General features: G+C 43.1%; 1 protein-coding gene and 1 long non-coding RNA gene across 6 annotated transcripts in view; one reads left to right on the top strand and one right to left on the bottom strand.

The window, feature by feature from the left end:
• Positions 1 to 1,375, bottom strand: part of LOC132667606 (uncharacterized) — a 40,238-nt gene extending 38,863 nt beyond the window's left edge. For all 3 annotated transcript variants that reach the window (XR_013555749.2, XR_013555750.2, XR_009605261.3), the window contains exon 1: positions 1,284 to 1,375. This is a non-coding gene — a long non-coding RNA (uncharacterized LOC132667606). The remainder of the gene's footprint in view (positions 1 to 1,283) is intronic.
• On the top strand, positions 1,263 to 27,052 carry HDDC2 (HD domain containing 2). 3 transcript variants are annotated; one of them, XM_060616571.3, is made up of 6 exons: positions 1,263 to 1,371; positions 2,614 to 2,735; positions 4,515 to 4,617; positions 10,031 to 10,099; positions 22,960 to 23,098; positions 26,688 to 27,052. In XM_060616571.3, exons 1-6 carry the CDS (start codon positions 1,303 to 1,305, stop codon positions 26,783 to 26,785), a joined length of 600 nt encoding a protein of 199 aa, XP_060472554.3. In that variant the 5' UTR covers positions 1,263 to 1,302; the 3' UTR covers positions 26,786 to 27,052. The 3 variants fall into 3 exon arrangements, with proteins under 3 accessions (XP_060472554.3, XP_060472553.3, XP_060472555.3); XM_060616570.3 differs by having other exon boundaries at positions 1,278 to 1,386; XM_060616572.3 differs by lacking the exons at positions 22,960 to 23,098; positions 26,688 to 27,052 and adding an exon at positions 14,428 to 17,026 and having other exon boundaries at positions 1,278 to 1,386.

Below are 27,052 nucleotides of genomic sequence, written 5' to 3'. Positions count from 1 at the left end.
CTTAATCAAAACTTTACTCTTAAAAACAATCTCATTTTTGTCATAAATGCGGAGATTTGGAAATCACAACAAACCAATACACAACAACCACATTCCTTCCTTCTTGAAATATTTTCTTCATTCAGCTCTAGAACACATCTCTTAGTTCTCTTTCTACCTCACTGATTGCTTCTTCTCCGTCTCCCAAACTCTAAATGTTGGGTACCCCAGGTACCAAACCTCTGATTCCTACCCTTCCCCACAACATACTCTTCTTGCAGTTTTCTCCAGCTCCCTAAATATCAACTCCATCCTTCCAGTTGGTCAGGCCAAATTTTGTGGAGTCATCCTTCTCTTTCTCTCATACTCCACGTCCAGTCTGTCACAAATCTTATTAGTTACTCCTACCTTCACCTTGTATACAAAATTAACAACCCTCTCATCACCTGCATTACCACTCTGGACCAAACCAAAATTATCTCCTCAAAGAATTATTTCAATAGTCTCCTAAATGATCTCCCTACCTCCTCCCTACCCCATATAGTCTATTCTCCACATTAGCCTCTCCCTGAGTCCTTCTGTATGCATGTCCATTAAATGTCTTTAAAAACTAGTATCATTGGTTGTTGATGAAATTAAGACAGTTGGGACAGACAGACAACTTTTTGGAGTAGGGGATTCTTCAGTCGTTAGGGAGGCTGTAATTGCATCATGGGATTGCTTTCACTCCCTAGCCTTTTATGGCTAGTCCCAAATTCTCCCAGTGTTTTTTTTGTGTCTCCTAGTTTACTTCTGCCTTCCAGACTACTTTCCTTGTGCCTCTGTTAAAATGTTCATAGACTGCCCACCTTTTAGTAGAGCTCTTATTTCTTCCCCCAATCGGACACTGAGTTGCTAATTTGGGTAAGATTTTCCTGCAATATTGCCTAGCCCTCCTGCTCCAAAGGCACACTACCCTCTCCCTCTCCCCTACCCAACTGCAATCCATTTAAAAATTTGACAGAGTTCAGTTGAGTGGAGATTAGCAAACAAGTAGTGAGTGACTAGTATGCACCAAACACTATGCCTGCCACGGATGGTTCAGTGCCTGAGGCACAGCCATCAAGGCCAGGAAGGTGGAACACTTCTTTTCCATAAGGGTCTGGGAAAACCTGGGTGAGGAGGAAGAGGAGGGCGAGGGAGGTGAAGGAGTCTGGAGAGAAAGAGGAGGATGGGGAGGGAGGAGGAGGGGGGAAGAGGAGGAGGAAGGCGGAGGCGGAGGAGGGGGAGGAGCTTCAGGAGGCGGCCTCTCGGCCTGCTCGGACCTGCCAGACCGGTGGCCGCATGGCTTCGCCCTCCGCTGCGGCGCTATTGGGCCGGGGGGCCCAGAACCTGCTGCAGTTCCTGCGGCTGGTAGGGCAGCTCAAGGTGAACGGGCTCCGGGCCGGGCAGGGCCGTTTGGGGCCGGGCGGGCGGCGCGCGGGGAGAGGCCGGGGTGGCCGCGGGGGCCCTGGAGCTCCTGCTCGCCGCGAGCCGGGGCCTTCACCCTCCCTCCGCCCTCCCGCCTCGCAGGGTTGGGCCCAGAAACTCCCCTGGGAGCGGGGGCGCGACCGGACGGCGGGCGGAGGAGGCGCGGCCGGGCTGCCAGGCCCAGCCCAGGCCCGGCGGAGTCTGAACCGCGAAAGTCCCGTGTGGGGAGGCAGGCCTGGTGCTCGGCCCCTCGAGGCCTGGTGCTAGCAGCCCCTCGAGCGGTTCCCGGCGAACCTCCGGCGCGCGGATGTTCGGGACCCTCCCCGCTGGCCCGAGGCCGCCCAGAGTACAGGCGGGGCTCACGACCGCTCAGCTGCGCGGTTAAGCGTGGCCCTCCGAGCAGCAGGTGGGAAGAGCGGAACTGCCCCTCAGTCCGGCAGATTTGAAGCGGGGTGCCTTCAGTCTCTTAGCTCCTTCTAGAGATAAAAATACTTTTTTTTTAACAGAATATTTTCTGTAGTACATACTGGAGTTGTATCCTGTGCGTCCTCCCCACTCCATAATTTATGCAGAATTTCTACAAGTTAAAGGCAGATTATGTTTCCTGCCACCATTGCTACTGTTTATATAAAGTCCTTTTAAAATGTGGACTTTTGGGGAGAAAATGGAGTCTCACAAGATCACATCCTGATCTGAACAAAAGGAAGAATTATGACAGGTGGTAGCAGGAACGATTAGAAGTGCCTTACTCCTTTCTCCAGAATTTGGAAGTCTGTCACTTGTTCAAGTTGAAAGCTTTCACCACAAGAGTTTCTAGCGTGTGGAATGGTATTGTCTGAAGGCAGAAAGTCCCAACTCTTGTAGTTAGGAAAAACACAGTAATTTACAGCTTTATTTTTCTGTCCAAAGGACTAGTATAAGTTCCTTAATTTACACATTAGTAACAGAGTAATTTGACTATTGGAATTTTGCATGGTATGCTTGTGAATTATTTCTCCCCCTCTCTCTCTCTTTCTCATTCTCTGACCTCCCTGGTTTATTTGAGGTTAGTTGAGAATTTTTTACTACTTTCTGAAACCATGACCCTGCTTCTATACCCTATTCCCTGGACTTGTGTCGAAGAGCATAACAGATAGTTTAAATATTTATTTTTATAAACCTCTCTCTTTTCTTCATTTTCATTAGAGAGTCCCAAGGACTGGCTGGGTATACAGAAATGTTCAGAGTCCAGAGAGCGTATCAGATCACATGTACAGAATGGCAATTATGGCTCTGGTGACCAAGGATGAGCATCTTAACAAAGACCGGTAAGCTGATGTGAACATTGATGCTTGTTAAGATCTCTGGTCTGTGCATATGCACCACTTCCCTTGACTGAGGCCTGTGTCTAATTCTTGCAGGTTAGTTTATCTGTCAAGAGATAAACCATACAGATTCAGGATGTAGGAAGGGGAATTATGGGTGTTGATTGCTTCAATTGTAAACTGCATTCTGGGTTTTCTCTGGCAAGTGATAGAGCCTGCCTTGGTCTCAAGAAAACAAGTGTGATATTAGGATTTCCAGGGCTGGAGAGTGCGTGTGGCATGTCTAAAATTCTATTATTGTATTAGTACACCATGTGCTTTAATTTAGCCCCTTTCATAAATACTAGCATCTGTTTGTGAGGTGACTTTTTAGAGAGGTAATGTGCAGGATGTAACTAAGAAAGGGATATCTTGTCCTTCAATCAGTCAGCAAGTGTTTTAAAATGCTTTTTGAACACAGAACAAAGTTTCGTAGCTAAGACAGTAAAATAAGTCTCCCATGAGTTACATGGGTCCCAACTGGCTTCTATAAAAGGAACAAAATAAGTTATGTTAAAAAATTAGCAAGGTTGGGGCTCCTGGCTGGCTCAGTTGGCAGAGCATGTGACTCTTGATCTTGGGGTCATGAGTTTGAGCCCCACGTCGGGTGTAGGGATTACTTTAAAAATAAATAAATACAAAGTTTAAGAAAAAACTAGCAAGTTATTCTAACAGACGAGATCATGTGTTCTTGGGGAAGTGGAAGAAGTGGAATGTGAGGTGAGCTCTGAAGAGTTGATGAGGTAGAGGAGTAGATGGCACAGTGTGCAGAGAGAACAGCTTAGCAACTGAGGCCCTGATGATAGGAACGTAAAGGTGTATTTTGGAAACAAAAAGTAAATCAATGTGTAGCAAAGGTCCATTAGAAAGCGTTCATTAGCCCTGTTATTCTGTAGATGGTGTGGAAGTGGGATTTTTTGGCAAAAAGTACAAAATGAACACGGTGTCAAATAGAGATAAACCTAAGTGTAGTCTGAGATTTAACTGGATGACAGAGAGAGACTGTGGATGGGACACCCCTGAGGAGGTTGTCAGGCCTTGTGCCACCTTGGAGATAGTGGGTACATGAAACAGATGGCCCTCTGGGGCGTTTATATTATGACCTGCCTTCATTATTTTGACAGTGATTATCTTCATCACTAATCATTATCAGGAACATAAATTATCAAATTTAGTTTTTAGACCAACCTTATGATGTATTATTATCCTTTTGTGCAGATGATAAAATGAAGGCTGACAGAAGTGACCATTTAAAGAAATTAAGTAATTTGGCAGAGGTCACACAGCTAATAAATGATTGCTGGATTTGAACCTAGATCTGTCCAACTCCACCATTTCTTTATAAAGCAACTCATTTTGACATCTAACTAGTATAGTAGGGGATGATTGTTTCTGAATTTTGTATCAGTAAGTAAATACTATAACCAGATCATCTCCTCTTGGCGTTGTATTCTGAAGTTATCAACCTTTTAAAGTGAAATTTGAAAAACCAGCCATTTAAAAAAAAAAAAAATCCATGTTAACCGTTTCCTCTGCAATCATGTATTATTATGTTGAATATTAGCTAGCAGTTTTGAATCAGAACTGTTGTGGGCTGGTAGAATATAATTACCTTAGAAAATACTGCATGAAAATGCCCTGTGATGGTGGAGAAAAAAAATATGCAACTTCAAAATAGTATAGAGAAGGAACTTGTAGTGAATCTAATTTTGTGTAATTATTCACCATTTTTTGCCTGGTCAGATGTATTCGTCTAGCCCTGGTTCACGATATGGCAGAATGCATCGTTGGGGACATAGCACCAGCAGATAACATCCCCAAAGAAGAAAAACATAGGCGAGAAGAGGTCAGTGTTGACTGTTGACTCCACAAGAGACTACCAGAGAAACCTGTTGCTGAAGCAAAGCTAAGTTTATTAGACCTGTTGCAGTAAGGGAGAGTACCTGGGCAGAGTTTTAGTAGTGTCTCAGGAAAGGGAAGTCAGGAGAGAATATTTATCGAGTTTTAGGGCCGGGGCTGGAGGATGCTTAGATGGATCTTAACGAGATGGGCAGCTAGTTAGATTGCACAAGGTTTAGGGCAAAACAGCCTTGGATTGGTAGGACTGGTGTGGCAAAGTCTTAAATTCTTGAGGAGTAGGCTGTTAGTGTTTACTCTGTTTTGGGTGGTTTGCAGTCTTCTCTTCCAGAAGCAAGGATTCCGTGGAATAAGCAGTGCATTGGTTTTTGGTTGTTCTCAACCTTGTTTAACACAAGATCAGAAAAGTATGCCTATTCCCAGCCTTGTTTAACACAGGGACAGGAAACTGTTGGTTTCTGTTCTCATTAGTATGTGGACATAGATGGTATGGCTTTCATTAGAACAATGGAAGTAGCTAGATCTTGAAGGAATTCTCCATGCTGGTTAAGCTCTTTGGAGAAAAGTTCTATAAATCACAAATATAATCAATATTATAGTAATTTGTGAATTTTCCATTAGTATTTTAATTTATTGGTCAGAAGTGAAGAAAAATACTTGGCAATAGTAAGAAATGAACAGCAATAAAATATTAAATCTGTGTTAATTTGAACTCTAAATCCAAAGTCCAGGACCAAAGAAGGACACATATTTGAGGCAGAGGTTGGAAAATCCAGGATTTTTTTTTTTTTTTTTATTGAACAGCTGTTTCTCCATTCAGGGATTATTGCAAGCTACTTTTATTACAGGAGTTTGGTCATAAATTCCTAAGTGGATGAATCCTCATCAACATGGTTTAACAGAGTAGGTGGGCCTGAATATCTGTTCTCAGAGCTGAGGGAGACTGGAGTTCAGTAGCCAACAGTATTTTTATCCCTCCAGAAACAAGAAGATCCACAAGGAATCCTAGTTTAGGAGTTCTAACATTATGGGAACAAGGAAAATCACATAAGCAATGTTTTCTTCCTGCCAAAATACAGATCCAGAATACAGGCTAGGCATCATGACAGCTTGTGAAAAAGGGAGGAAACTGAGGAGATGTCTCTCTGTAGGAGTCTAGACTGTTGGGAATAAAGAATTCCTAGATTGATTGGCAGAATTTATAGAAAAAGAAACCAATTAGTTCAAGAGACAGAGTCGCAGAGAGGAATGAACCCTGAACCAGATCATGTTGAGTAATGACATAAAGGAGAGGGGATAGGGAAAAATCTCCCTAATTATGCAGCTCATTTCAGGATGATAAATTTGGACTTTGTGGAGGAGAAATGGTATATTGAAGTACCAGAGGGTCATCAGAGACTATAAAGTGACACAGAACAAGGAGAAAAGACAAACTGTCCCCATGAAGGTGCGTAATGAATTTGAGGCTTCCTCCACAGAGGAGCAAACCAGAGCCTTTTGGAAGAAAAAAAGAACCCATCAGAGGCTCTCTAGCCACTGAAGATGAGAGAAAACGTGCTACTGTTTTGACACGAGTGAGGCCTGGGTGGTGACACCTTGTGGAGGGGCCTGGTGGAGATGTGAACCGTCAGTGCCGCTGCCTTTCTGGACGTCCTGTCCTGGCAATGATGAGAATTTTTCTGGTTTCCTTGTACTTCTTGGCTGCTGCCACTCCAGTGTTCTCCAGGGGACTCAGTGCCATAATCAGAAGGGACAGGGGAAGCATCTTGAAGAACCACAAGTTCTTGGACAAGAAACCAAAGGCTTGGAAGAGTGCTGATATTCCATTACCTCTTCCTGCTGCTGGTTAGGATTTGGGAACAGAGAGAAAGATCTGGAAGGTGAACAATTCTTTATGCAGATGGTGTTTATGAACAAGATTTAGATGTCTGAACCATGCATTAAGATAATTAAATGAGGGTTTCTTGGCTCAAGGTGGAATGCACATAATGAGAAGCAGGCAGCGTTATTCGCCCAGAGGCTAGCCAACTGCATCAGGAAGGCTTAAACTGAAGTAGGAGGGAGAGAACATATTTGATAAACTTGGAAAGCTGATTGCTTTGAGGGAGAGTAGGTATTAAGATAAAAAGGAAAATGAGGGCATGGAAGAGAAAATTTAGGGCCAAAAGCAATATGTGTTGTCTGATCCCCTTCCTAAACAAGATAAAACAGACTTTATTTCATAACCCCAGTTGGTGAATGATGCCTAGTAAGGATCATCAGGAACTGGTGGGATGGAAATTGAGGCTGGAATACAGCAATAGCAGGTTATATTCTTTTGCAAAGAGAAAACATTAAGTTAGAAGGCAGAATCATGGTATGTATGTATCTTCCAGGGTTAAAGTTGCTAAAAGTTGCTTGCGAATGAGGACGTTCAAAGGGGAAGAACCAAACTTTATGATGGAAATGAACATGGCAAAATAGTGAAACTGAAAAATAGTGAACGTTTTATAGAGTGCTCATTATGTGCCAGATACTTGAAGCTTTACATATATTACCTACTTAATCGTCACAACGATTAAGGTGGATGCCGTTATTAACCCCCATTGTACAGATGAGAAACCTGAAGGACAAAGAGGTTAATAACCTTTAACCTCAGGGTTCCACAGTCAGTGATGGGCGAGTTAAGTGTCAAACCCTGTTCAAACCCCAGTGAACTTTTGTACTGTTCAGCCTTACCAGTGATGTGTGAAGATGCGTAATGCTTTCTAGGTACGGTTACAAAACTGACCTAAGACATTTGCTAGAAGCTTATTTGGCTCAGGACTTTAGGCAAATTCTTTTGACATGCTTTACTCACAGGAAGAAGCATGTCAAGTTAGGACAAATATCACTCTAGGGGCGCCTGGGTGGCTCAGTCAGTTAAGTGTCTGACTGGCTCAGGTCATGATCTCACAGCTTGTGAGTTCGAGCCCTGCATCGGGCTCTGTGCTGACAGCTCAGAGCCTGGAGCCTGCTTCAGATTTTGTGACTCCGTCTCTCTCTGCCCCTTCTCTGCTCACGCTCTGTCTCTCTCTCTCAAAAATAAATAAACATTAAAAAAAAAAAAAGAGGAAAATTATCACTCTAAATCTGTGTGTGAACAAGGTAAAACTCAGTATAGAAGTGGGAGTGGCAGAGCTCACCACCGGGAGGGTAAGTCTGGCCTTTGGAGCCATTGTACCCTTTGAGTTTAGCAAAGTTGGTTTTGGAGGGTTCATTTAAAAAGTTAGGCACGATTCTTTGGCATATGTTGCCGAACAAGGAATATTGACCACCTAAAAGGTCTCAAAATGCAGATTTTGATTGTGTAATAACATGATATCAATGAGTTTTAGATCCAGAAAATCTTTGTTCAATTTCAAGAAGAGAGCAACAACATATTTGTTATCTGTTTTGTTTTTTAAAGGACAGGGCGGTTTTAATCAACTGGAAGTTTATTGGATGTGATCTCCAAAAAGCTGATTCAGTCTCAGGCTACCTTTATAGAAATACAGCGTCCAGCATGATGGAGGCAATGGCCCCATTCTCTCCCACCTTGGTCAGACCACACCTCATTCACTATGTTCGGTGCTGGGTACGTCACCATAAAGGGAATATATTAATCCAAGAGTTTAGATATTTATATACCTGTAAATACATATTACTCAGTTCATTCTTTTCAAACAAAGGCAGTGGACAAACGTGTGTTTTTTCTATTTGTAAAGACGCCTTTAATTTTTGAAAATGCAAAGAGTTTTGAAGCATTTTCTGCAGTTTATGAAAAAGAAACAAGTGAGAATGCAGATACACAATACCCTAAATTTGATACCACTGAGGGTGGTATGATGCTACGGGCCGTTCAAGATGGTGATGTTACTTACGAGAGCACACTGTTGACACTGACACATGCCATTCGCCCTGCCAGTGGTTGTGTTCTGTAACATTTTCCTCCCATTTTTATTTTCAATGCTTTTTCCCAGCTCACTATTCGATTTTATATGGGGCCTTTGCCACTTGGCCAAGGACCCTCACCTCCGGTTAGAAGAACTGAAGCGAATTAAGAGGTGTAGGATGAGGAGGGTGAAGGGATCTGAAGCCATTTGAGAGTAAGTTGCAGACCTCATGCCCCCCCAGATGTGATATTTTTTTTAAATTTTTTTTTATTTTTTAGAGAGAGAGAGCGTGAGTGGGGGAGAGGGGCAAAGGGAGAGAGCAAGAGAGATCATTTTAAAGTGGGTGTCATGCTCAGCCTGGAGCCCAACAGAGGGCTTGATCCCACGATCCTGGGATCATGACCTGAGCCCAGATCAAGAGTCGGCTGCCCAACTGACTGAGCCACCCAGGTGTCCCAAGACATGATGTTTTAGAAAGACAACTAAGCTGGAGCAACACAGAAATGGAGGAGGAAGGAACGAGGGTGGCTCCGGGGACTTCAGAGAGTAGTGCCTTCTCTCTCCTACCCTCTGCTGGACAGACCATGCAGATGTCCCTCAAGTGGCTGGTTTGGGTTACATGGCCTTCCCTTGGACCGGTCACTGTGGCCGCAGTGATTCTGGTCCAGCTGGGTCACTGCCCACGCATTCGATGCTGTGTTTGCGAGGGGTGAGGTGAGGCCTGGTGGAGGACCTGCAGGGATAGCTTCCAACTTGGTACAAGAAGGTATTTTCTGTCAGTGCTGCCTAAAGCCCATTTGGGCAGCCTCTGGAGGAGCTAGAGTCCCAGCCCTGGACATGTTTATGAAGGGAGGGCAAGAAGTGATTGGTGATGCTGTCGAATGGCTCAGATACTACACGGGTGGTATGGCTGATTATGCTTTAATATCCCTTTCTTTCATCCTGTGCGTATGACCCCACAAAATACTATCCTGTAGTTTCCTTTATGTTAATGACAATAACTGCCCATGTGTGTAGTGCTTTATGTTATGCAATAAAAATATTAACAGTGGGAAATGAATATAATAATACACAGGAAATTTCTTTGAGCTTTGTTATTCAGCGTTACTTTCCTGTTCTTGTTCTCAGGTTAGTTTTGAACTCCAGGATGCTTATGATTGAAATCACAAGATGTGATTCATCCACAAGATGTAAAACCTTGGCCTCACTTCTGATATCTCTGTAATCATCTCACACCTTCCTTATTGTCTTTTTTTTTTTTTTTTTTTTTTTTGGTGTCTGGTGTGCTTCAGGCCACAAAATAAGTGCTTGCTGAACCCCATATGAATAAGTACGCATGTTTCTTTAAAGTATACAACTGCCCTCCTTGTAATCTATAAATATTGTCCAACATTTGGCTGTCCTTTGGGGAGTTGTTTGTAAGAGTTTGAGCCCACTATTTGGCTTTTGTAGTTGAATTGTTAATTAGATAAATGTGATCATGAGTAAAATAACAGTTTGATATTTCAGGAAGCTATGAAGCAGCTAACACAGCTCCTCCCAGAAGATCTCAGGAAGGAACTTTATGGACTTTGGGAAGTAAGTATATGTGATGAGTTGCTTTTTATTTACTGTGATTGAGTTTATATGGATCTTCAATGTTGTAGTTGCCTCAGATTATCTTAACAAGCTGTCTCTAACTTATTATTTTCTCGTTTGTGTCTGTTTCTCACCTCCTGGTTGCTGCAGGGGTTTCTCATGGCTAATAGAAATTTTTCTTCCCTCCAGTCTCCCCATTTCCCTTGACACCATGATGCCTGGTGCAGATCTTGACTCAGCCCCTGGATTTCCTCTTGCGCTGCTCTCACCCCCACCCTGCCAGCCTGCACTCGCCCAGCCTTCTGGTCCTTGAAAAGAATGTGGGCCCTCACCACCTCCTGCCTCTGACCTGACCTTGGGCTTCTTCCCCTCCCTGAGCCTGTTGCCCACCTGTGAAACCTTGAAGGGCTGTTAAGAGCTGAGTGAGGTCAAAGTGAAGTGGTGCCATGATGCCCGGCACAGAACGGGGGCCCTGTAGGTGCTCACTGCCTTCCCGGTGCTTGATGGCAAGGTGGGAGGCAGAATGGCTGGTGGTATAGGGCAGGAAGAGTGGAAAGAGCAAAGAAAGCCCACGTGCTCCTGTTGCTCCCCCCTCCTAGTGCTGGTTTTCATTTGTGAAGAGAAAACAACAGCAGACAAATCCTTGCCTACTGCAGTTTCTCACTTCCCTGCAGTCCGTACTGGCCCTTCCTTGCGTGAGCCCTGAGACGCCCCCCTCCACAGCCCCCCTCCCCTCTCCCACTGTCAGAGGACGATCTTCCCCCTTTCACAACCACAGCCCCCCCCGGCTCTCCCAGGAGCCTCAGAGCTGGCAGACTTCCCTTCCCACTGCCCACTGCCTAGCGTGCTGGGTCAGGTCTTTCCTTGACTTGGGAAGACTAGGGGTCAGGTTGGGAAGTGACCAGGTTGAACCCTGACTAGATGTTTCTCCTATAAATGCCATTTTCCTCAGTGGTCAGATTCTGTAGTATGATGTCATTTCTGTGGTTTAGCTGGATTATGGGATGAAGTGAGCATCCTTCCCTTGTGAGGCAGTACACTATGATGCAGAGAGCAAGGCTTGCCTCCAGAGACCTGGATTTGAGTCCCACCTCCCTTGGGTGAGTTACTTGGTTCTAGTTGGCCTATTTCTCCTAGAACATGAGAGTAATACAGCTCCACAGGCCCTAAATCCTCAGTTAGGAAATCTACAAAGTTCAGAGAGCCCATTTTTAAAAAACCTGACCTAACTTCACTCATACGGCAAAATTTACCTGAATCAACATGAGGCTGTTTAGAGTCCCCACTCATTCCCCTTGGTGTGAAAATTAATATGCTTTGATGTAGGAATATTCATTCATCTGTTTAGCAGCTGAGTCTGCCCTTGACCCCACTAGAGGTTTTCTGTAATGTGTACTATATATACCATATTGTTTTCTAAGTTAAAAATATGCTGAAAACTGAAACAGTTTTGTCCTCAGGACTGAAGGTGAAAGATTGTGGCTGTTAATGCCTACCTTGCCAAATAATTGTGAAAATTCAATCTGGCAAAATATGCATGGTATGTAGCCGGAGCCTGGCTCGGGTGGTATCTGTCACTAGGTGTAACGGGGTTTCTTTAGGAAAAAGAGTCCCTTGTGCCAAAGTAGGTCCTTTCAAGTGAACTTCTGGAACACTGTGAGTTGAGGAATAATGGAATAGAGTTCATTATAGAAAGAGATTTCATACATAGAAAGAGAAAAAAAGTAGCCCCTGAGCTTATGAAACTAATCTCAAGTATTGTTTTTACAAAGGAAAGACTCCTTTAATTTAAAACTTTTCTACTTCTAAAATCGTTGTTGCACTATATGCTAACTAATTTGGATGTAAATTAAAAAACAAAAACAAAAAACAAACAACAACAAAAAAACCCAAAAAACTTTTCATAAGAATTGGTACCCTTCTGTCTCCTAGTTATTATAAACACAGTGGCAGTATCTGTTAAATTATTTTCTCAGTTAGCCATCAGCTACTGGCTAAAAAAAGCTTACAGCAAAATTTACTTACAAAAATTACTTTACATTTACTGGAAAATTTCCTTTTATTTAAGTAGGTTCCAAATGAAAACATCACAATAAAGACTTTGGGTTTGGAAAAATATAAAATACAGAGCATAAAGGACTCAATAACCCCTAAATAGGTGACAGTTTTATGATGTCATGAAAGTCAGTGGTTGAATCAATTAAGCTTGTTAAAGAAGGTCCCAGGACAGGTACACAGTGGCCTTGGAATGTGACAGTCCTTCTTTAGAATTGTTGGAGCTGTGCCGGCAGACAGCTTAAAAGAAGAGAACATGGGATTCGGTTACTTTGTTGGTGACACTGTGGGATATTGATGGATGTGGAGGAGGAACATTTGCACTTTCTTACTTTCTGACATGAACCCCATCTTTGCATGCTATGAAAGGGTTGGGCTCGTTTTTCTGTTAAGAGCCCGAGGGGAAAAAATGAGGACCATATAAATAGGCAGCAACAAATTTTTCAGACAGAATTGTAGAAATGTATTTATAGAGAATATTATTCATGGCTCTTAAACTTTCCTTAACCAATTCATACACCCCTATGAATGAAGTAGCTGCTTCAGGTCAAGAGAGGCCCCTGAGGTACAGGCTGGGCATACATGTTTAAGTCTCAGTGTTTATTCTCTGTGCAAGGGGGCGAGTGTGTATGTATGTGCTGATGCTGGGGGGCACAGATACATTTAAGTTTATTTAAATATCGTGAAAACAAAGCAGGAAAATGTACCTCTCTAGAATCTAGTATTCTTTAAAGAGAGTTTTAGACATTAGAATTGTTCCTAATTTCTTTGACTATTTCTCCCCATCCTGTGTCTATTAAAGCCTGTATTTCAGGAACTAGAGTATCACTATCCTTCTGTACACAACACATGTTTCTTCACAGCTCACAGGATCTTATGACAAAAGAACCTAGCTCTAGGTGGTACGTCAGAAGAAGATATTCCTCTCCCCTCTTCTCTTTCTGATATGGATTGAATTGTGTCCCACTAAAATTCAGAGGTATCTCCAAATAAGACGTTATTTGGAGATACGATTTTCTTTCTCCTCCATTCAGTAGTTTATTCTCAGTGCCTAGTAAAATATAAAATAGATGGTGGGCAATGAATATTTGAATATTTGTTGAATGAATTGATAGGACTTTTTATTGTTAGTGTGAAGGACGTCTTTTTTTTTTATAATTGTATTTCAGATTTTTATTGTTCATGTCAAAATGTAATTATATCATTTCAGGTGTTCTTCAAAGAGGAAGTGATTACTGGAGGATTTTTTTTTTTCCTTGAGATAGGATTTTTTTTTTTAATATTTTTTTTTATTTTTTTTAACGTTTTTATTTATTTTTGAGACAGAGAGAGACAGAGCATGAACAGGGGAGGGTCAGAGAGAGAGGGAGACACAGAATCTGAAACAGGCTCCAGGCTCTGAGCTGTTAGCACAGAGCCCGACGCGGGGCTCGAACTCACAGACCATGAGATCATGACCTGAGCTGAAGTCGGACGCTTAACCGACAAGCCACCCAGGCGCCCCTCCTTGAGATAGGATTTAAAAAGTGTTTTGGGAGATGGGATTTTTATAGATGTAATCAAATTAATATGGGGTTATTCAGGTGGGTCCTCATGCAATATGACTGTTACGCTTATACAAAGGGGAACTTGGACACAAAGATGCATATTGGGGAAGTGCTATGTGAACATGAGAGAGGCCATCTATAAGCCCAGGAAAAGGGCCTGGAGTGGATTCTTCCTCACAGCCCTCCGAAGGAACCAGTCCTGCCAACAGCTAGCTTTCCAACTTCTAGCTCCAGAGTTATGAGACCATAAATTTCTGTTACCTAAGCCCCAGTTTATGGTTCTTTTTATAGCAACCCTAGAAAACTAATTCATTCCTTCTCTCTCTCTTCTTCTCTCTTTCTCTGTATCTCTCTGTGTTTTCCTCTTTCTGAGACCTTTGGTACTATGTAGTGGCTACTTTACCATATTCTTACGTATTTTAAAATTATTTCTGGATCCCATCTCTATGACTCTTTACTGTACATGTTAGAATTTTGTAAATTTAAAACTGGAAGAAAATCCATGCCCAACTCCTTTATTTTACGCATAAGAAAACGGGGCTGAGGAGCAGTATGTTGCCCAGGGTCTCTTAGCTAGTGGGTGACAAAGCCTGCCTCCTAGTTCAGCATTGTCTTTAGGTTATGATGCAGCACAGGGGTTGATTGAACAAGCATTTATAGTTCTGTTGTATTTAGGACACCATGTCAGTTACTTACTAGTAGTAAGATACTCTTTTACTGTCCTAGGGCTGCTGTAACAAATTGCCGGAAATTTGGATGGCTTTAAACAACAGAAATGTATTGTTTCACAGTTCTGGAGTCTGGAAGTCCAAAATCAAGGTGTTGGCAGGGCTGTGCTCTGAAGGCTCCAGGAGAGGATCCTTTCTTACCTCTGCCTGGCTTCTGATAGATGCTGCTTCTAGCTTTTGGCATCCCTTGCCTTATAGACACATCACTCCAATGTAGGCCTCGGTAGTCAGATGCTGTTCTCCCTGGGTCTGTATCTGTGCCCAAATTTCCCTCTTCTTGTAAGGACACCAGCCATTGGACTAGGGTCCATCCCAATCCAGTGTGACTTTATCTCAGTTTGATTACATCTGCAATCTTCCAGATATTCCATTATTTGGAAATAAGGTCATATCCACAGGTTCCAGGTAGACTTGAATTTTTGGAAAACACTATGCAACCCATATACACTCTCATATTAACTTAAGCATTTTTATAATTCATGTCCTATGTTAGTACATGGATTTCGATATCCAATTTCCAGGGTTCAGATGCCCTGTTTACTAGCATTGTGATCTTGGGCAACTTATTGAACCTCTGTGTGCTTCAATATCCTTATTTATAAAATGGCAATAGCAGTAGAATGCCTATCTTATAGTGTTGTATGGCAATCAGATTAATTACTATATGTAAAGTGCTTGGAATATTGCCTGGCACACGGTAAGCTCTATCTTTCTTCTGTCTCCATTCCATATGTTCTGATTTTGGTTTAAGAAGATACTGGGTCATTCTGTACCCAGGGAACTTAGAATAGTACAGTTACATAGAAAATGCCAGTTGAGGGGCACCTGGGTGGCCCAGTCTATTAAGTGTCAGACTTCAGCTCAGGTCATGATCTCATGATTCATGGGTTTGAGCCCCTCATCGGGTTCTGTGCTGACAGCTCAGAGCCTGGATCCTGCTTCGGATTCTGTGTCTCCCTCTGTCTCTGCCTCTCTCTTTCTCTCAAAAATAAATTAAACATTAAAAATTTTTTTTTTAATTAAAAAAAGAAAATGCCAGTTGATTGATTTCTGAAATGTTAATCATAGCTGCTCACCACTATAAATAGCTATGAACCCAGAGGGTCACATCTATTTAATGCAGTTCAACATCCTTGATTATAATTTATCTTTGCCATAGAAGTGTGAAACCAAATATCAGTAAGTCAAGAGCAAACATTTTCATTTTTCTCAAAGCATCACCGAAAGATGTTCACCCCACCACCTGCCTTTCACTTTAAAGAAATATCCCCATGAATCCCAAGGCATAGCAGGAGCTGCCCCTCATGCAGTTGCCATTGCCAGAAGTCCAATCAGTTGGAGACACGGTGGGTTAATGGGTGCCCTTTAAAAAGTCTCCCTACAAAGGATACTTTGTAGTTCAGGTGCAGTATTTTATTGGGGAGTTTGATGCAGAGCAACATGAGAGTACTGGGTCCCAGAGGGAGAGTCACAGAAGGTAGGGAGTGAGAGGTGCAAGAGAGAGACTTCATGTAACTCTTCAGTCGGGGCCGACCCCTCCCCAAGGAAGAGGGAGGAGACTTGTGGCCTTGTCCCCTTTCGTCCCCTTCTCTTCCCTTTCACGACCTAGATTTGTATCTCTTTGCAGCTTGAACTCCTTCTTGAACTTCTTCTGTTGCTCCACAGAACCCCAGTCTGAGTCATTTCAGTCAACTTGTCTTCCCGAGTCCCACCTGGAGGCTGCAGAGTGCTGATGCAGGGACCTTCCCACCCCCCTGCCTTGGGGACCGGAATCACTCATGACCCATCTAGGTCTCCAGGCTCTGCTGAGCCTCAGGGCTGCAGGACTCCTCGTTGGCAACAGACAGTCTCTCTGTCTCTGGCCCCACATCAGCTGTCCATCCCTCTCTTTGCTCACCTGCTTTGCACTTCTCTCCCAACTTTACAGCAAATAATCTTGCCTCCTTCACCGAGAACATAGAAGTTTCCAGATGGGAACTTTTTCAGGTTTTTGTAAGCCTTGTATATAATGTTTACACATCATATTTTTGAAATAAACTTCCTAGATACTACATCTCTCTACTTCCCTTCACCACCAAATAGGTCGGACATGGTCCCCACTCCCTGCCTCTGCCTCCCCACAGCCCACCAGTGTGACTCAGCCCCACCATGCACTGCTCTTGTAGCGACCTCAGACTGCCTCTGTGTGACTCTGCCTGGCAAGTCCTGCTCTGCCCAGGTGCCACCTGACACCTTGGCTGCATAGAAGATGTTGCCTCTCATCCCTCAGGTCTGCGACATGGCTCCCTCCTGATTTTCTTTGTACCTTTCTGGCTCTTTCTGAGTTTCTTCAAGTGTTCCTCTTCTTCAGCCGACTTTGTCAGAGCCGATATTGTCTTCCCAGGGCTGTGTCCTTGGCCTGTCCTTTCTGCACACTCCTCCAAGGCTTCAGTGGTCACATTCTGATTATCCCATATGTTCTGAAAATCTTCCTTCGAAGCTCCAAACATACAAATCCAACAGCCTAATGGAGCTCCACTTAAGTATCCTGTTCAGCAGGTTCACAGCATCCTCCTTTTCTTCAGCCCTTTTTGTTACTTTAAAAACTATTGTATTGAGGGGCGCCTGGGTGGCGCAGTCGGTTAAGCGTCCGACTTCAGCCAGGTCACGATCTCGCGGTCCGTGAGTTCGAGCCCCGCGTCAGGCTCTGGGCTGATGGCTCGGAGCCTGGAGCCTGTTTCCGATTCTGTGTCTCCCTCTCTCTCTCTGCCCCTCCCCCGTTCATGCTCTGTCTCTCTCTGTCCCAAAAATAAATTAAAAAAATAAATAAATAAATAAATAAATAAATAAAAACTATTGTATTGAAAAACAAAACACAGAAAAAAATTCAAAAACCTTTGTATAGCATGAGTTCCTAGAGGGATGACATCCTTGTAACTACCACCTACATCAAGATTTGGAACTTGACCATTTCACCGCAAGAAGCCCCTTCCTAGGCCCTGACCAAAGCCAGCCCCTCCCTTCCCCCAAAAGAACCCACTGTCCTGATTTTCAGTGATCACCTGAATTTCTTTATGGTTTTTTCACCAAAGTGCTCATCCTTAGACATTTTAGCTTAATCTTGTGCATTTTTTTAAGGCTTAATATGTCTTTTTAATCTCCTTTAATCTATAGTTTGTCCCTGACCCCCACCCCGTCTCTTTCTTTTTCTTGCAAGTTATCTGTTGAAGAATTCAGACCATGTGGCTTACAGAGTTTTCCATAGTTTTGCCATGGGTTTTGCCAGTTGCACACTCATGATGCAGTCCATGTTCCTCTGTTCTCCTGTTTTCTGCAGAGTGGCAGCTGGATCCAGAGGCTGGATCAGACTTACGTTGGATCTTTTTGGCAAAACTGTAGGTGGTGTTGGATTCTTTCATCATGAGGCACATGATGTCTGGGTTTTCTTTTTCTTTTTCTTCTTCTTCTTCAAAATTCTATTTAAATTCTAGTCAGTTAACAGATAGTGTAATAATGGTTTCAGGAGTAGAATTTAGTGATTCATTGCTTACCTATAACACCCAGTGCTTATCATCACAAGTGCCCCCCTTAAGTCACCCATCTAGCCCTTCCTCCATCCTTTTTCTTGATGCTTCTATCCCTTAATCCCTTTGGGTTGCAGAATCGTAAGACACTATTGTTTTTATTTTATTTTCATTTAGTAGTTGAAATAATTATATTAGCAGAGGCTTCTTCCTCATCTGCTCTTTGGTTGCAGTTCACAAAGGAAAGGTGGGTTAACACTTGACTTTGGTTGTTTCCTTGATGGCAGGAATGGCAGGATATTGTAGCCTCACTTATCTCGAACACGCTTCAGCTAGACCTCTTCCTGTTTTTTGTTTGTTTGGTTGGTTTTGTTTAAATGGGTTATGTTGTTTCAAGACCACAATATGCGCACTAGGGTGCTTCCTGCTACTGAGTTGGTTATGGTTTTCATGTTTTTAATGGACAGGGCTAGGATATATATGTGTGTGTGCCTCCTGAGTTCATGGTGATGTTTTCAATTCAGATACAGTACTGTACGGTTTTCACGTAACCTCTTATGTTATGTCTTAACCTCTTCTATATTATACTTTCTTCCATACAAGGAACCCTGATTATACAGGCTTTATCCTTCTCTACACATGTACATGTCTCAGAATAACAATTGTATGTCCCACCATCGTCAATTCCGATTATTAAAAACAGTTTAAAAAATTGTTTTGCCTATGCTGTTTTTATTTTCCCTTTATTTTTTTATAGTTGAACTCCATCTAGACTGTCAAATCATTTAACCATTACATGCTGTCTCTCACACCTCATTTAATCTTAGTTCTGGGACGCCTGGGTGGCTCAGTCCGTTAAGTGTCTGACTCTTGATCTCAGCTCAGGTCTTGATCTCAGGGTCCTGAGTCTGAGCCCCATGTTAGGCTCCACAAGCAGTATGGAACCTACTTAAAAAAAAAAAAAAAAAGTTCTATGAGTCCCTGTTGATGCTCACCACCAGTCCTTATGTCAATTTCTCCTGGTCATTTTGTGTGTCTGAAACTTGTTCTCTTGTAAGTTCTCCAACAAGGACTCACAGGAGCAATATTCTCTAAATCTTGCCTGTTTTTAATTGTTCCTCTGTGTTCTTTACTCTGGAAGGTCCGTTTTGCTTGATATAAAAATCCCATGGTTCCCAGTTTCTTTCCTTGAATATCTTAAATACATTCCTCCATTCTCTTTGGTCGTAAAGCATTGTTGTTGGATCATAATTTTATTTTCCTTATGTGTCAGATGCTCCTTTTGCATAGGTGTACAAATGATTTTTTTAAATATATAGTAATTTCATTAGAATGTGCTTTGGTATTGGTCCTTCTGGGTCAATATCCTCAGCTATTTAGTATGGGCTTTTAATTTCAAGAAAGTTTTTTTGAATATAGTTTTTCTTTTACTTTAGTTTCCTTTATCCCCCCCAAGACTCCTACGTGTCTGTCTGTTGATTTTTCTTCAACTCAGTATTTGTCACCTTCTCTCTCAGATCCTTTACATCATGTTCATTTCTTTTTGACTTTTAAGCCTAACTTCCTTTTCAATTTCTGTTTCTCTTAAGGCGTTATTTATCGTGTTAAAATATCCATCCCAGTGTTCCTGTTTGCTGCTTAGCCTTCGCTGAGAAAATGACTTTTTCTTTCATCTCTATCTCTAATTTTTTTAATGTGGTTCTTTCATGTCTTACCATTTTCTTAGCATCTTTTAATTCTTTTTGAAGTAGTTTCTTACAGATTTGATCCTTTAAAAAAATGAAGAATGTCTTTCTGAGGTGACTTTTCTGTAGAGATGTCATTTCGCTCCTTGCTCTCTGTATCTTCTGGTAGCCTTGTAGGGGATTTGATCTCTGTGTTTTTTACATTGCTCATTTTGATATGCACTTCATTTTCCTTAATTTTTGGAAGGAAACTTGGTCCAGATAGCTTTTTTTTTGACTTCACAGAACTTACTCTTCTGTTTTGGTTTGTGTTTTAATGGGATGTTAAAATGTTCGGTGGCTTATGTTCAGATATTCCCTGGCTTTGTGCTCTTTCCCCACTTTTATCTGGACTTTTTCTTTGCTTCATCTTGTTATCTTATCCAACTCAATTGTATTATTTTTTTTAAGTTTATTTATTTTAAGGGGGGTGGGGCGCAGAGAGAATCCCAAACAGGCTCTGCACTGTCCACACAGAGCCCGGTGTGGGGCTCGAACCCAGGAACCGTGAGATTATGACCTGAGCCAAAATCATGAGTCAGAGGCTTAACTGACTGAGCCACCCAGGCGCCCCATTTTACCTCACTCGGTTTTAATTCCACCCCAGCAGCTTCTCTTTATGTGGGGTCCTGTCCTGGAGGAGCCCTGGGAGGTCAGACTGCTGAATCCACCTTGGCTGGGATTGTGTCAGGTGCTGTTGGAGCACACCTGTTGGCTGTCCTGAGCTTCTCCATCTCTCAGGTGCATCAGATCCCCTGTTGCTCCTGCTGATTGAAAGTGGGGCTTATGGCACTCCTGGGTGGCTGTCGGTTAAGCGTCCGACTTCGGCTCAGGTCATGATCTCGCGGTCTATGAGTTCGAGCCCCGCATCGGGCTCTGTGCTGACAGCTCAGAGCCCGGAGCCTGTTTCAGATTCTGTGTCTCCCTCTGTCTCTGACCCTCCCCCCCGTTCATGCTCTGTCTCTCTCTGTCTCAAAGATAAATAAATGTTAAAAAATGTAAAAAGAAAGTGGGGCTTATGGCTGGGGGCAGTTTGTCCCCACTTATGTATATTTTGTGATACATGGTAATGCTATGTACCTTAGTTTTTTTATAAATGTTGCTCATTAGGTTTCGGTTTTGCTGTTTCTTTGTTCTGTCAGTCTTTTGGGTCTGTTTCTTCTCTTTTGCTCCCTCTTGAGTTACGCATGCCAGGAACTAGGAAGTCATTCTCAGCTCTGTCTTTTGTTCACATTCATATTTTGGTGTCCTTCTTCATCCTTAGCATTTCTCAAATTTGCACTCTTGTCCCATCTTCGTTGCCGTGAGATTAAGCCAGACCAGATTCTTCAAACTTCTCTGCTGGTGCTACAGTCTCAGAGCCTGATTTCTCTGCTTCCCATCTAGCCATTTTCCACACCGAAGGGAGAATGATCTTTCTAAAACGCAAATCTGATCCTGACCCTTCTGGCCTGAAATCTCTCGGTGATGTCCAGTAGCTGCAGGGTAAGCCGAAACCACTTCTCACAACCACAAAGCCTTTTGGGAGTTGGCCCTCCTCCTCCTTCAGCGTCTTCTCTCCCTTTCTCCTGCAATTAATTCTGCATTCTGTCGTGAGAAACTACTTGCAGTATGTTCCCAAAGATGCCTTGTCTTACTTCTAGAGCTTTGTGGCCACACTGTTCTTACCCTGCCTCCTTGTTGGAAAGTGAAATTAAAGAATGTCTGTACCATTATTTTTTGACCAAAAAAACTCAACAATTTACATTTTTAAGAGAAATGGGATTTCACCAGAATTTGTTATACAGTATGTGGTATTTCCTAGTGGTCTTGAAATCTTTTTCTTCTCACTTTCAATAGAGAAAAATCCTGGACTGCTATACTTTGAGTATATTCCATTTCTTTTTCATTAAATAATGAACTTGAATTTGTTAAATATATATATTATATTTTATAATATTTTATAATTATTTATAATTATATTTATATATAATTGTAAATGTGAATCAGCATTAAGTAAAAGGAGTTATTTTTAAGTGCTTTTGAATTAAAACAAAATGTATTTGGTCTCGTATTAAAATGGTTTTTCCGTGTACAATTTTCAGCTCTATCAAAATCCAAATAGCTGCCTTTATAAGAATAAGGCATCTGATAGAAACTGAGAAACCTTAAGTGATTCACATCACATCACCCTGCCAAGAAGGCATGACAGGTTCATTATCCAGACACATCTGGGGTGGAGTTACAAATGAGAACTTTGCAGGGAAATCAGTTGGGAACACTTTGGTCTTAATAGAAGAACGATTCTATACAGTATTAATTAGGACTTGTGTGGCATGTGTCATGCTATAAGAGGCAACCCTCCTGTAGATTTTTGGTTCAGTTTTGCAGTAAGGAGGGAGACAGACCCAAGGGAGGAAGATAGAAAAAAAAAAAAACCCTGCTCCCCATCCGCTGCCTTCACCACCTCCTTATCACCAATACCACACACACACCATTGCATGAAGAACTCCCAGACCCTGACTGTATCCTCAGGAGTTATAACCCAAGGGGACTCGATTGAATCCTCCCTGTATGGATAGCAAGGACAGAGATTTCCACTGGAAAGGGACAGCGAAAATTAAACGAGAAAGCCAGAAATTCACTTAAAAAGGAAAAGGAAGGGGCGCCTGGGTGGCTTGGTCAGTTAAGCGTCCGACTTCGGCTCAGGTCATGATCTCACGGTCCGTGAGTTTGAGCCCCGCATCAGGCTCTGTGCTGACAGCTCAGAGCCTGGAGCCTGTTTCAGATTCTGTGTCTCCCTCTCTCTCTGCTCCTCCCCTGTTCATGCTCTGTCTCTGTCTGTCTCAAAAATAAATAAACGTTAAAAAAAAAAAATTAAAAAAAAAAAAAAGGAAACGGAAGCTGACTGTTTTTTAAATGGACAGGGAAATCCTTTGAGAAACGTGAGACGAAATATTAGCTTGAAGTTAAAAAGACCTCCAGCACTCGGGTGGGTTAAAGAGTAACGATCTTGAGATGAAGACAGGGTACCAGACAGGAAGAGAAATGCTTGGAGCGTCGATGTGAACGAATGGGCCTCCTGAGGCCTCCGGTGCAATGCATGGACTGGCACACACACCCTTCTCGAAAGGAGTGCTGATGGTGAGCCGTGAAATTACAGCCGAAGCCTCTCTGGGAAGGGTTTGTGTGTGGTCGAGAAGGGCGGCCAGTTCACAGTGTGCTTTTACATGTGGCTCTGATGTCAGTACCAGAGTCTGAATTTTCCTGGAGGACCCCGTCCTGCGGCTCTCATCATGCTGCTTTAATTGTCCGTTCACTTAGGAGTATGAGACCCAGTCTAGTGCAGAAGCCAAATTTGTGAAGCAGCTGGACCAGTGTGAGATGATTCTTCAGGCATCCGAGTATGAAGACCTTGAGAACACACCGGGGAGGCTGCAGGACTTCTATGATTCCACAGCAGGTACTCGGTGCTCTTTTCAGTAAACACCATTTTAGTGTGGCTTTTACCCTCGCGTAGTGACTGACATCACGTTAGCGAAATCTGCTGTTGTTACCTTCTTCTGACACTTGCACCTGGGGCACGTAAATAGGAAAGGGTGGGATTCATGGTGAGAGGTGGTCTATTGTGGGAGAGCATTGGCGCCTTGGATCTGAGCACCAAGCCAGGTTCACGTCCACACCTGCCTGTGTGCCCCCGCCCCGGGCAGTCTCCTGGCTTTTCTGTGTCCTCCCAGAAAAATGGAAAGCACAGAACTGACCCTGCTCGAGTCACAGGTGGGTTTTGAGATTCAAGAGAGAGAATATATGTGAAAGTACATTGTAATCTGAAGGTCTTTATAGGAGTAAAGTCATATGAGATGAAGGTAGAAAAAGAGATGTAAAAATAGGAAACCCCAGACAGTTGAAGTCACCAGTGTCATTATAGTGCTCCATTGCACAGGCCGGGAGCTTGATTTGTTGTGGTTCTGCCACCTACAGTCCATGTAACCTCCAGCAAATTACTCAACATAGCTCTGGGCCTTAGTTTCTGTATTTTTAAAATAAGGATAATTATAGAAGCGCCTGGCTGACTCAGTAGAGTGTGCAGCTCTTGATCTCAGAGTTGTGAGTTTGAGCCCCACGTTGGGTATAGAGATTACTTAAATCTTTAAAATCAACTTTATAGGGCTACTTGAAGACATGGCAGGTTAGTTCACGTGAAGTGCTTAGAATGATACCTGGCAAGAAGCCTTCACTATCTTCATTTTGATAACAGTGTTTAGTGAAGCTGCATACGCTATGGAGGTGCTGGCTGGTGTTCATGAGGTTGGTTCCGTTTTCCTTTCCTCTTTTCCAGCCCCACTCTCTCTGCCTCTCTCTGCTTGTTATTTCTGTATCATAGCCTCCTCACTCGGCCAGCCAGGCTCACTAGTTCATCCTACAGGTCTCAACGTTTTCCTCCTTCGTAGACCTAGATATTATCGCATCTTCCTTTTTGAAACTTTTGTGGCTTTCCTCTTCCTCAAAAGTAAGATCTTAACACTTTGGAGTGGCCTAAAGAGCTCTGCAGTCTGAGGCCACTTACATCCCTAGTCTCCTTTCTGAATCCTCCCTGTCAACATGAGGTATTCCCTTCTTTTTGCTCAGTCTGCATTTGCCATAATGTTGTGACCGTGTGATTTGCGTTTTCCTTAAGGATGTTTCTTACTGGGTCTCTTCCCAAAACCCCCAGTTGCTCAGCCTATCCCGTACTAAGCTGTGTGAGGGCCAAGACCAGGTTTGTCTCATCTATCTTTGATATAGACGATGCTCGGAAATGTTTGACTTCAGCTAAATAGAGTAGCATTGTAAACTGGGGATCAGCAAACTCTGGCTCATCGGCCAAGCTGGACTGGTGCTGGTTTGTATAAATAAATTTTATTGAAACAGCCACGCTCATTCTCTATGTATTGTCTATACTGCTTTTACACCACAGTGGCAGAATTGAGTAGTCGGCAAGAAGCCACATAGTTCACAAAGCCTGAAGTATGTACTGTCTTACTCTTTACGAAAAAGGTTTGCCAACCCATTGTGAGCAATGATCGGTCTCCAAGATAGCCTGCGTCACCAATAACGTAACTCTAAAATACAAGTCATGTTTATGTGGTGCTTTGCATTTTCACACTATCATCTTCTATTTTGATACACTCACAATGAAAAGTAGAAAATGAAACATCAGACTACTAGTAGAATCAAAAAATGTGGGAACTGGAAGGGTCATCTAGTTTAAACTCCAGATTTTATTGAGGAAGAAATGAAGTGAGAAAGAGGGTGATGTGCCCGCAGCTGAGTTGAGATCAAAATTCACTTCACTTTCCACTCTGGTGCACTACGCTTAAAAAAGTTAAGAATTTTAAGTAATATAAGTGATGTAAGGAGTGGTTTCTTTTCTCAAAAATGCTTAAAGAAAACAACAGGCTTAGTTCGGGAGCAGTGAAGTTGTACATGGCAAACCTCATCAGGATTTTAAGTAAACTGTACCCCGAATGTGGGGCTTGAATTCATGACCCCAAGATCAAGGGTCTCATGCTTACCAACTGAGCCAGCCGGGTGCCACTCCCCCCTCTGTTAGGATTTTGAAGGGGACTTAAAGGCTTTAGTTTGATAACATTTACAATTTTATTTCTCTAATTCAGTCAATACATAGGGCTCTCTTTTTCTCTTTTCTTTTTGAAACTTTGTGTGTTGAGGAGCAGCATGAAGGCCATTGTGGCTCGTGGGGGTGGATGAGAGGAGAGGGTGGCAGGTGAGGCCCACCGAGCAGCCTAAGAGGTTGGCTTGTGCTCTGAGCAAGATGGGGACCCCTTGGCGGAGGTGGATCGTGGGGCGAGTGGGATCTGACTTGGGTTTTGAAAGGAGCACTTGGGCTGGAAGCAGGGAGACCAGCTGGTGGCTATCGCAGTATCTGAGTGAGAAATGATAGTGGTTTGAGCCAGGTTGGTAGCAATAGAAAAAGAAAGGAACGGCCAGATTCTGGATATATTCTGAATATAAAGGCCAACAGAATTTGTGTAGGGGTGTTTATGAGAGAAGTCCAAGGACTTTGGTCTGGCAACTATAGAAGAATGGAGTTGCCACTAGATGGGGAAGGTGGGGGAAAAGATAGGTTTCAAAGGAGAAAGTCAGGAGTCCCAGAAGCCATGGGAAGAAAATGTTTCAAGAAGGGTAGTCATCAGATTCAGCAATGTGTTGTTAATTGGTGTGTCCTAAGTAAGAGCCATTTTGGTGGAATCGCAGTAATAGTTTGACAGCGTGACCTTTACACAGTGGGGCAGACGGTGGCCTGGAGGCAACGGGGAGCATAGAGGGCAGACCCAGGCCCAGTGAAAAGAGCCATGTGAGAGAGAAAACATCCACCATGTGACAAGCTGCAGGGAAAGCCATATCCTCAGGACAAGCCAGACATCAGGGCCAGAAAGTGAAGGGAACGTTCAGAGAAGAGGTTGAGGATAGGGAATAAATGGAATCAAATTTGGACTGAACAGTAAACAACAAAGGCACTGGCAAGAAAAAAACAGGGAAGAAGTGGTGGGTTTGATAATCCTGCACGCCAACCACCTTCAACTAAGAAAGCTTATAGGTAGGTTGCTGCCCAGGGCAGAAGTCTGGGAGGGTTGAGGAGCAGGGAAGACAGATCAGTGGGTTTTAGTGTAGTTGTGTACAAGAGACACATTTGCATCCTGGGACTGCCTAGACCTTCTGCTCTTCCTATTAGTCTTTTTAATATGTATGTGCTTTGTGCCCGTGATTTCTGGTTTCAGAATGGGCAGAGATTGTGTCCAGCTCTCTACCTGGTGAAGTTTTCCCTAGCTCTGCCTGATGAACAGTTCTTTGCCCGACTGTCATCCCCAGTGCTTGGTGGCATCCAGGGTGATGGAGGATAAGCTCCAAGTGGTCCTCTGACCGGGACCTGGAGTTGTATTCTGTCTTGGAGTCGATCACAGAACCCGGGCCCTGACAAGCCTAGGATCAAGCTGGAGAAACTGATGTATTCTCTTGTCAACCTCTTTCCCTGTCTTCTTGCCTTGCAGGAAAATTCAGTCACCCGGAGATAGTCCAACTTGTCTCTGAACTTGAGGCAGAAAGAAACGCTAACATAGCTGCCGCCACCAGTGAGCCCCGCTCCTGATGTGCTCTCTGGGTTGCTGCACTCCTGTGACAGACATTGTGTTTTTCCCTTTCATGGTGTTGTTTGGCCACTGTTGCTTTGTTGATTCCCCAGATGCAAGTCTGTTTATTTTCCGTTGCCTGGACTCCAGTAAGAAGCCTGATACAATCTGGATAATAAAAGGAGCTACAGAACAGGATGTGGTCCTGAAAATGCCATGGATGAAGCCTGAGGGTAGTGGGGGGAGTTTTTTAATGAACTAACTAAATAAATTTTTAAAACCTTAAA

This window comes from Panthera onca, chromosome B2 (assembly GCF_046562875.1).
Source record: "Panthera onca isolate mPanOnc1 chromosome B2, mPanOnc1 haplotype 2, whole genome shotgun sequence".
NCBI classification, from domain to species: domain Eukaryota; kingdom Metazoa; phylum Chordata; class Mammalia; order Carnivora; family Felidae; genus Panthera; species Panthera onca.
This window is presented reverse-complemented; position numbering and strand designations above follow the sequence as displayed.

Coding starts and splice junctions, on each gene's coding strand:
- HDDC2 (XM_060616570.3), top strand. CDS start 1,303: ATGGCTTCGCCCTCCGCTGCGGCGCTATTGGGCCGGGGGGCCCAGAAC. Junction 1,387..2,613: donor GGCTGGTAGGGCAGCTCAAG/GTGAACGGGCTC, acceptor CATTTTCATTAG/AGAGTCCCAAGGACTGGCTG. Junction 4,618..10,030: donor AAAAACATAGGCGAGAAGAG/GTCAGTGTTGAC, acceptor TTGATATTTCAG/GAAGCTATGAAGCAGCTAAC.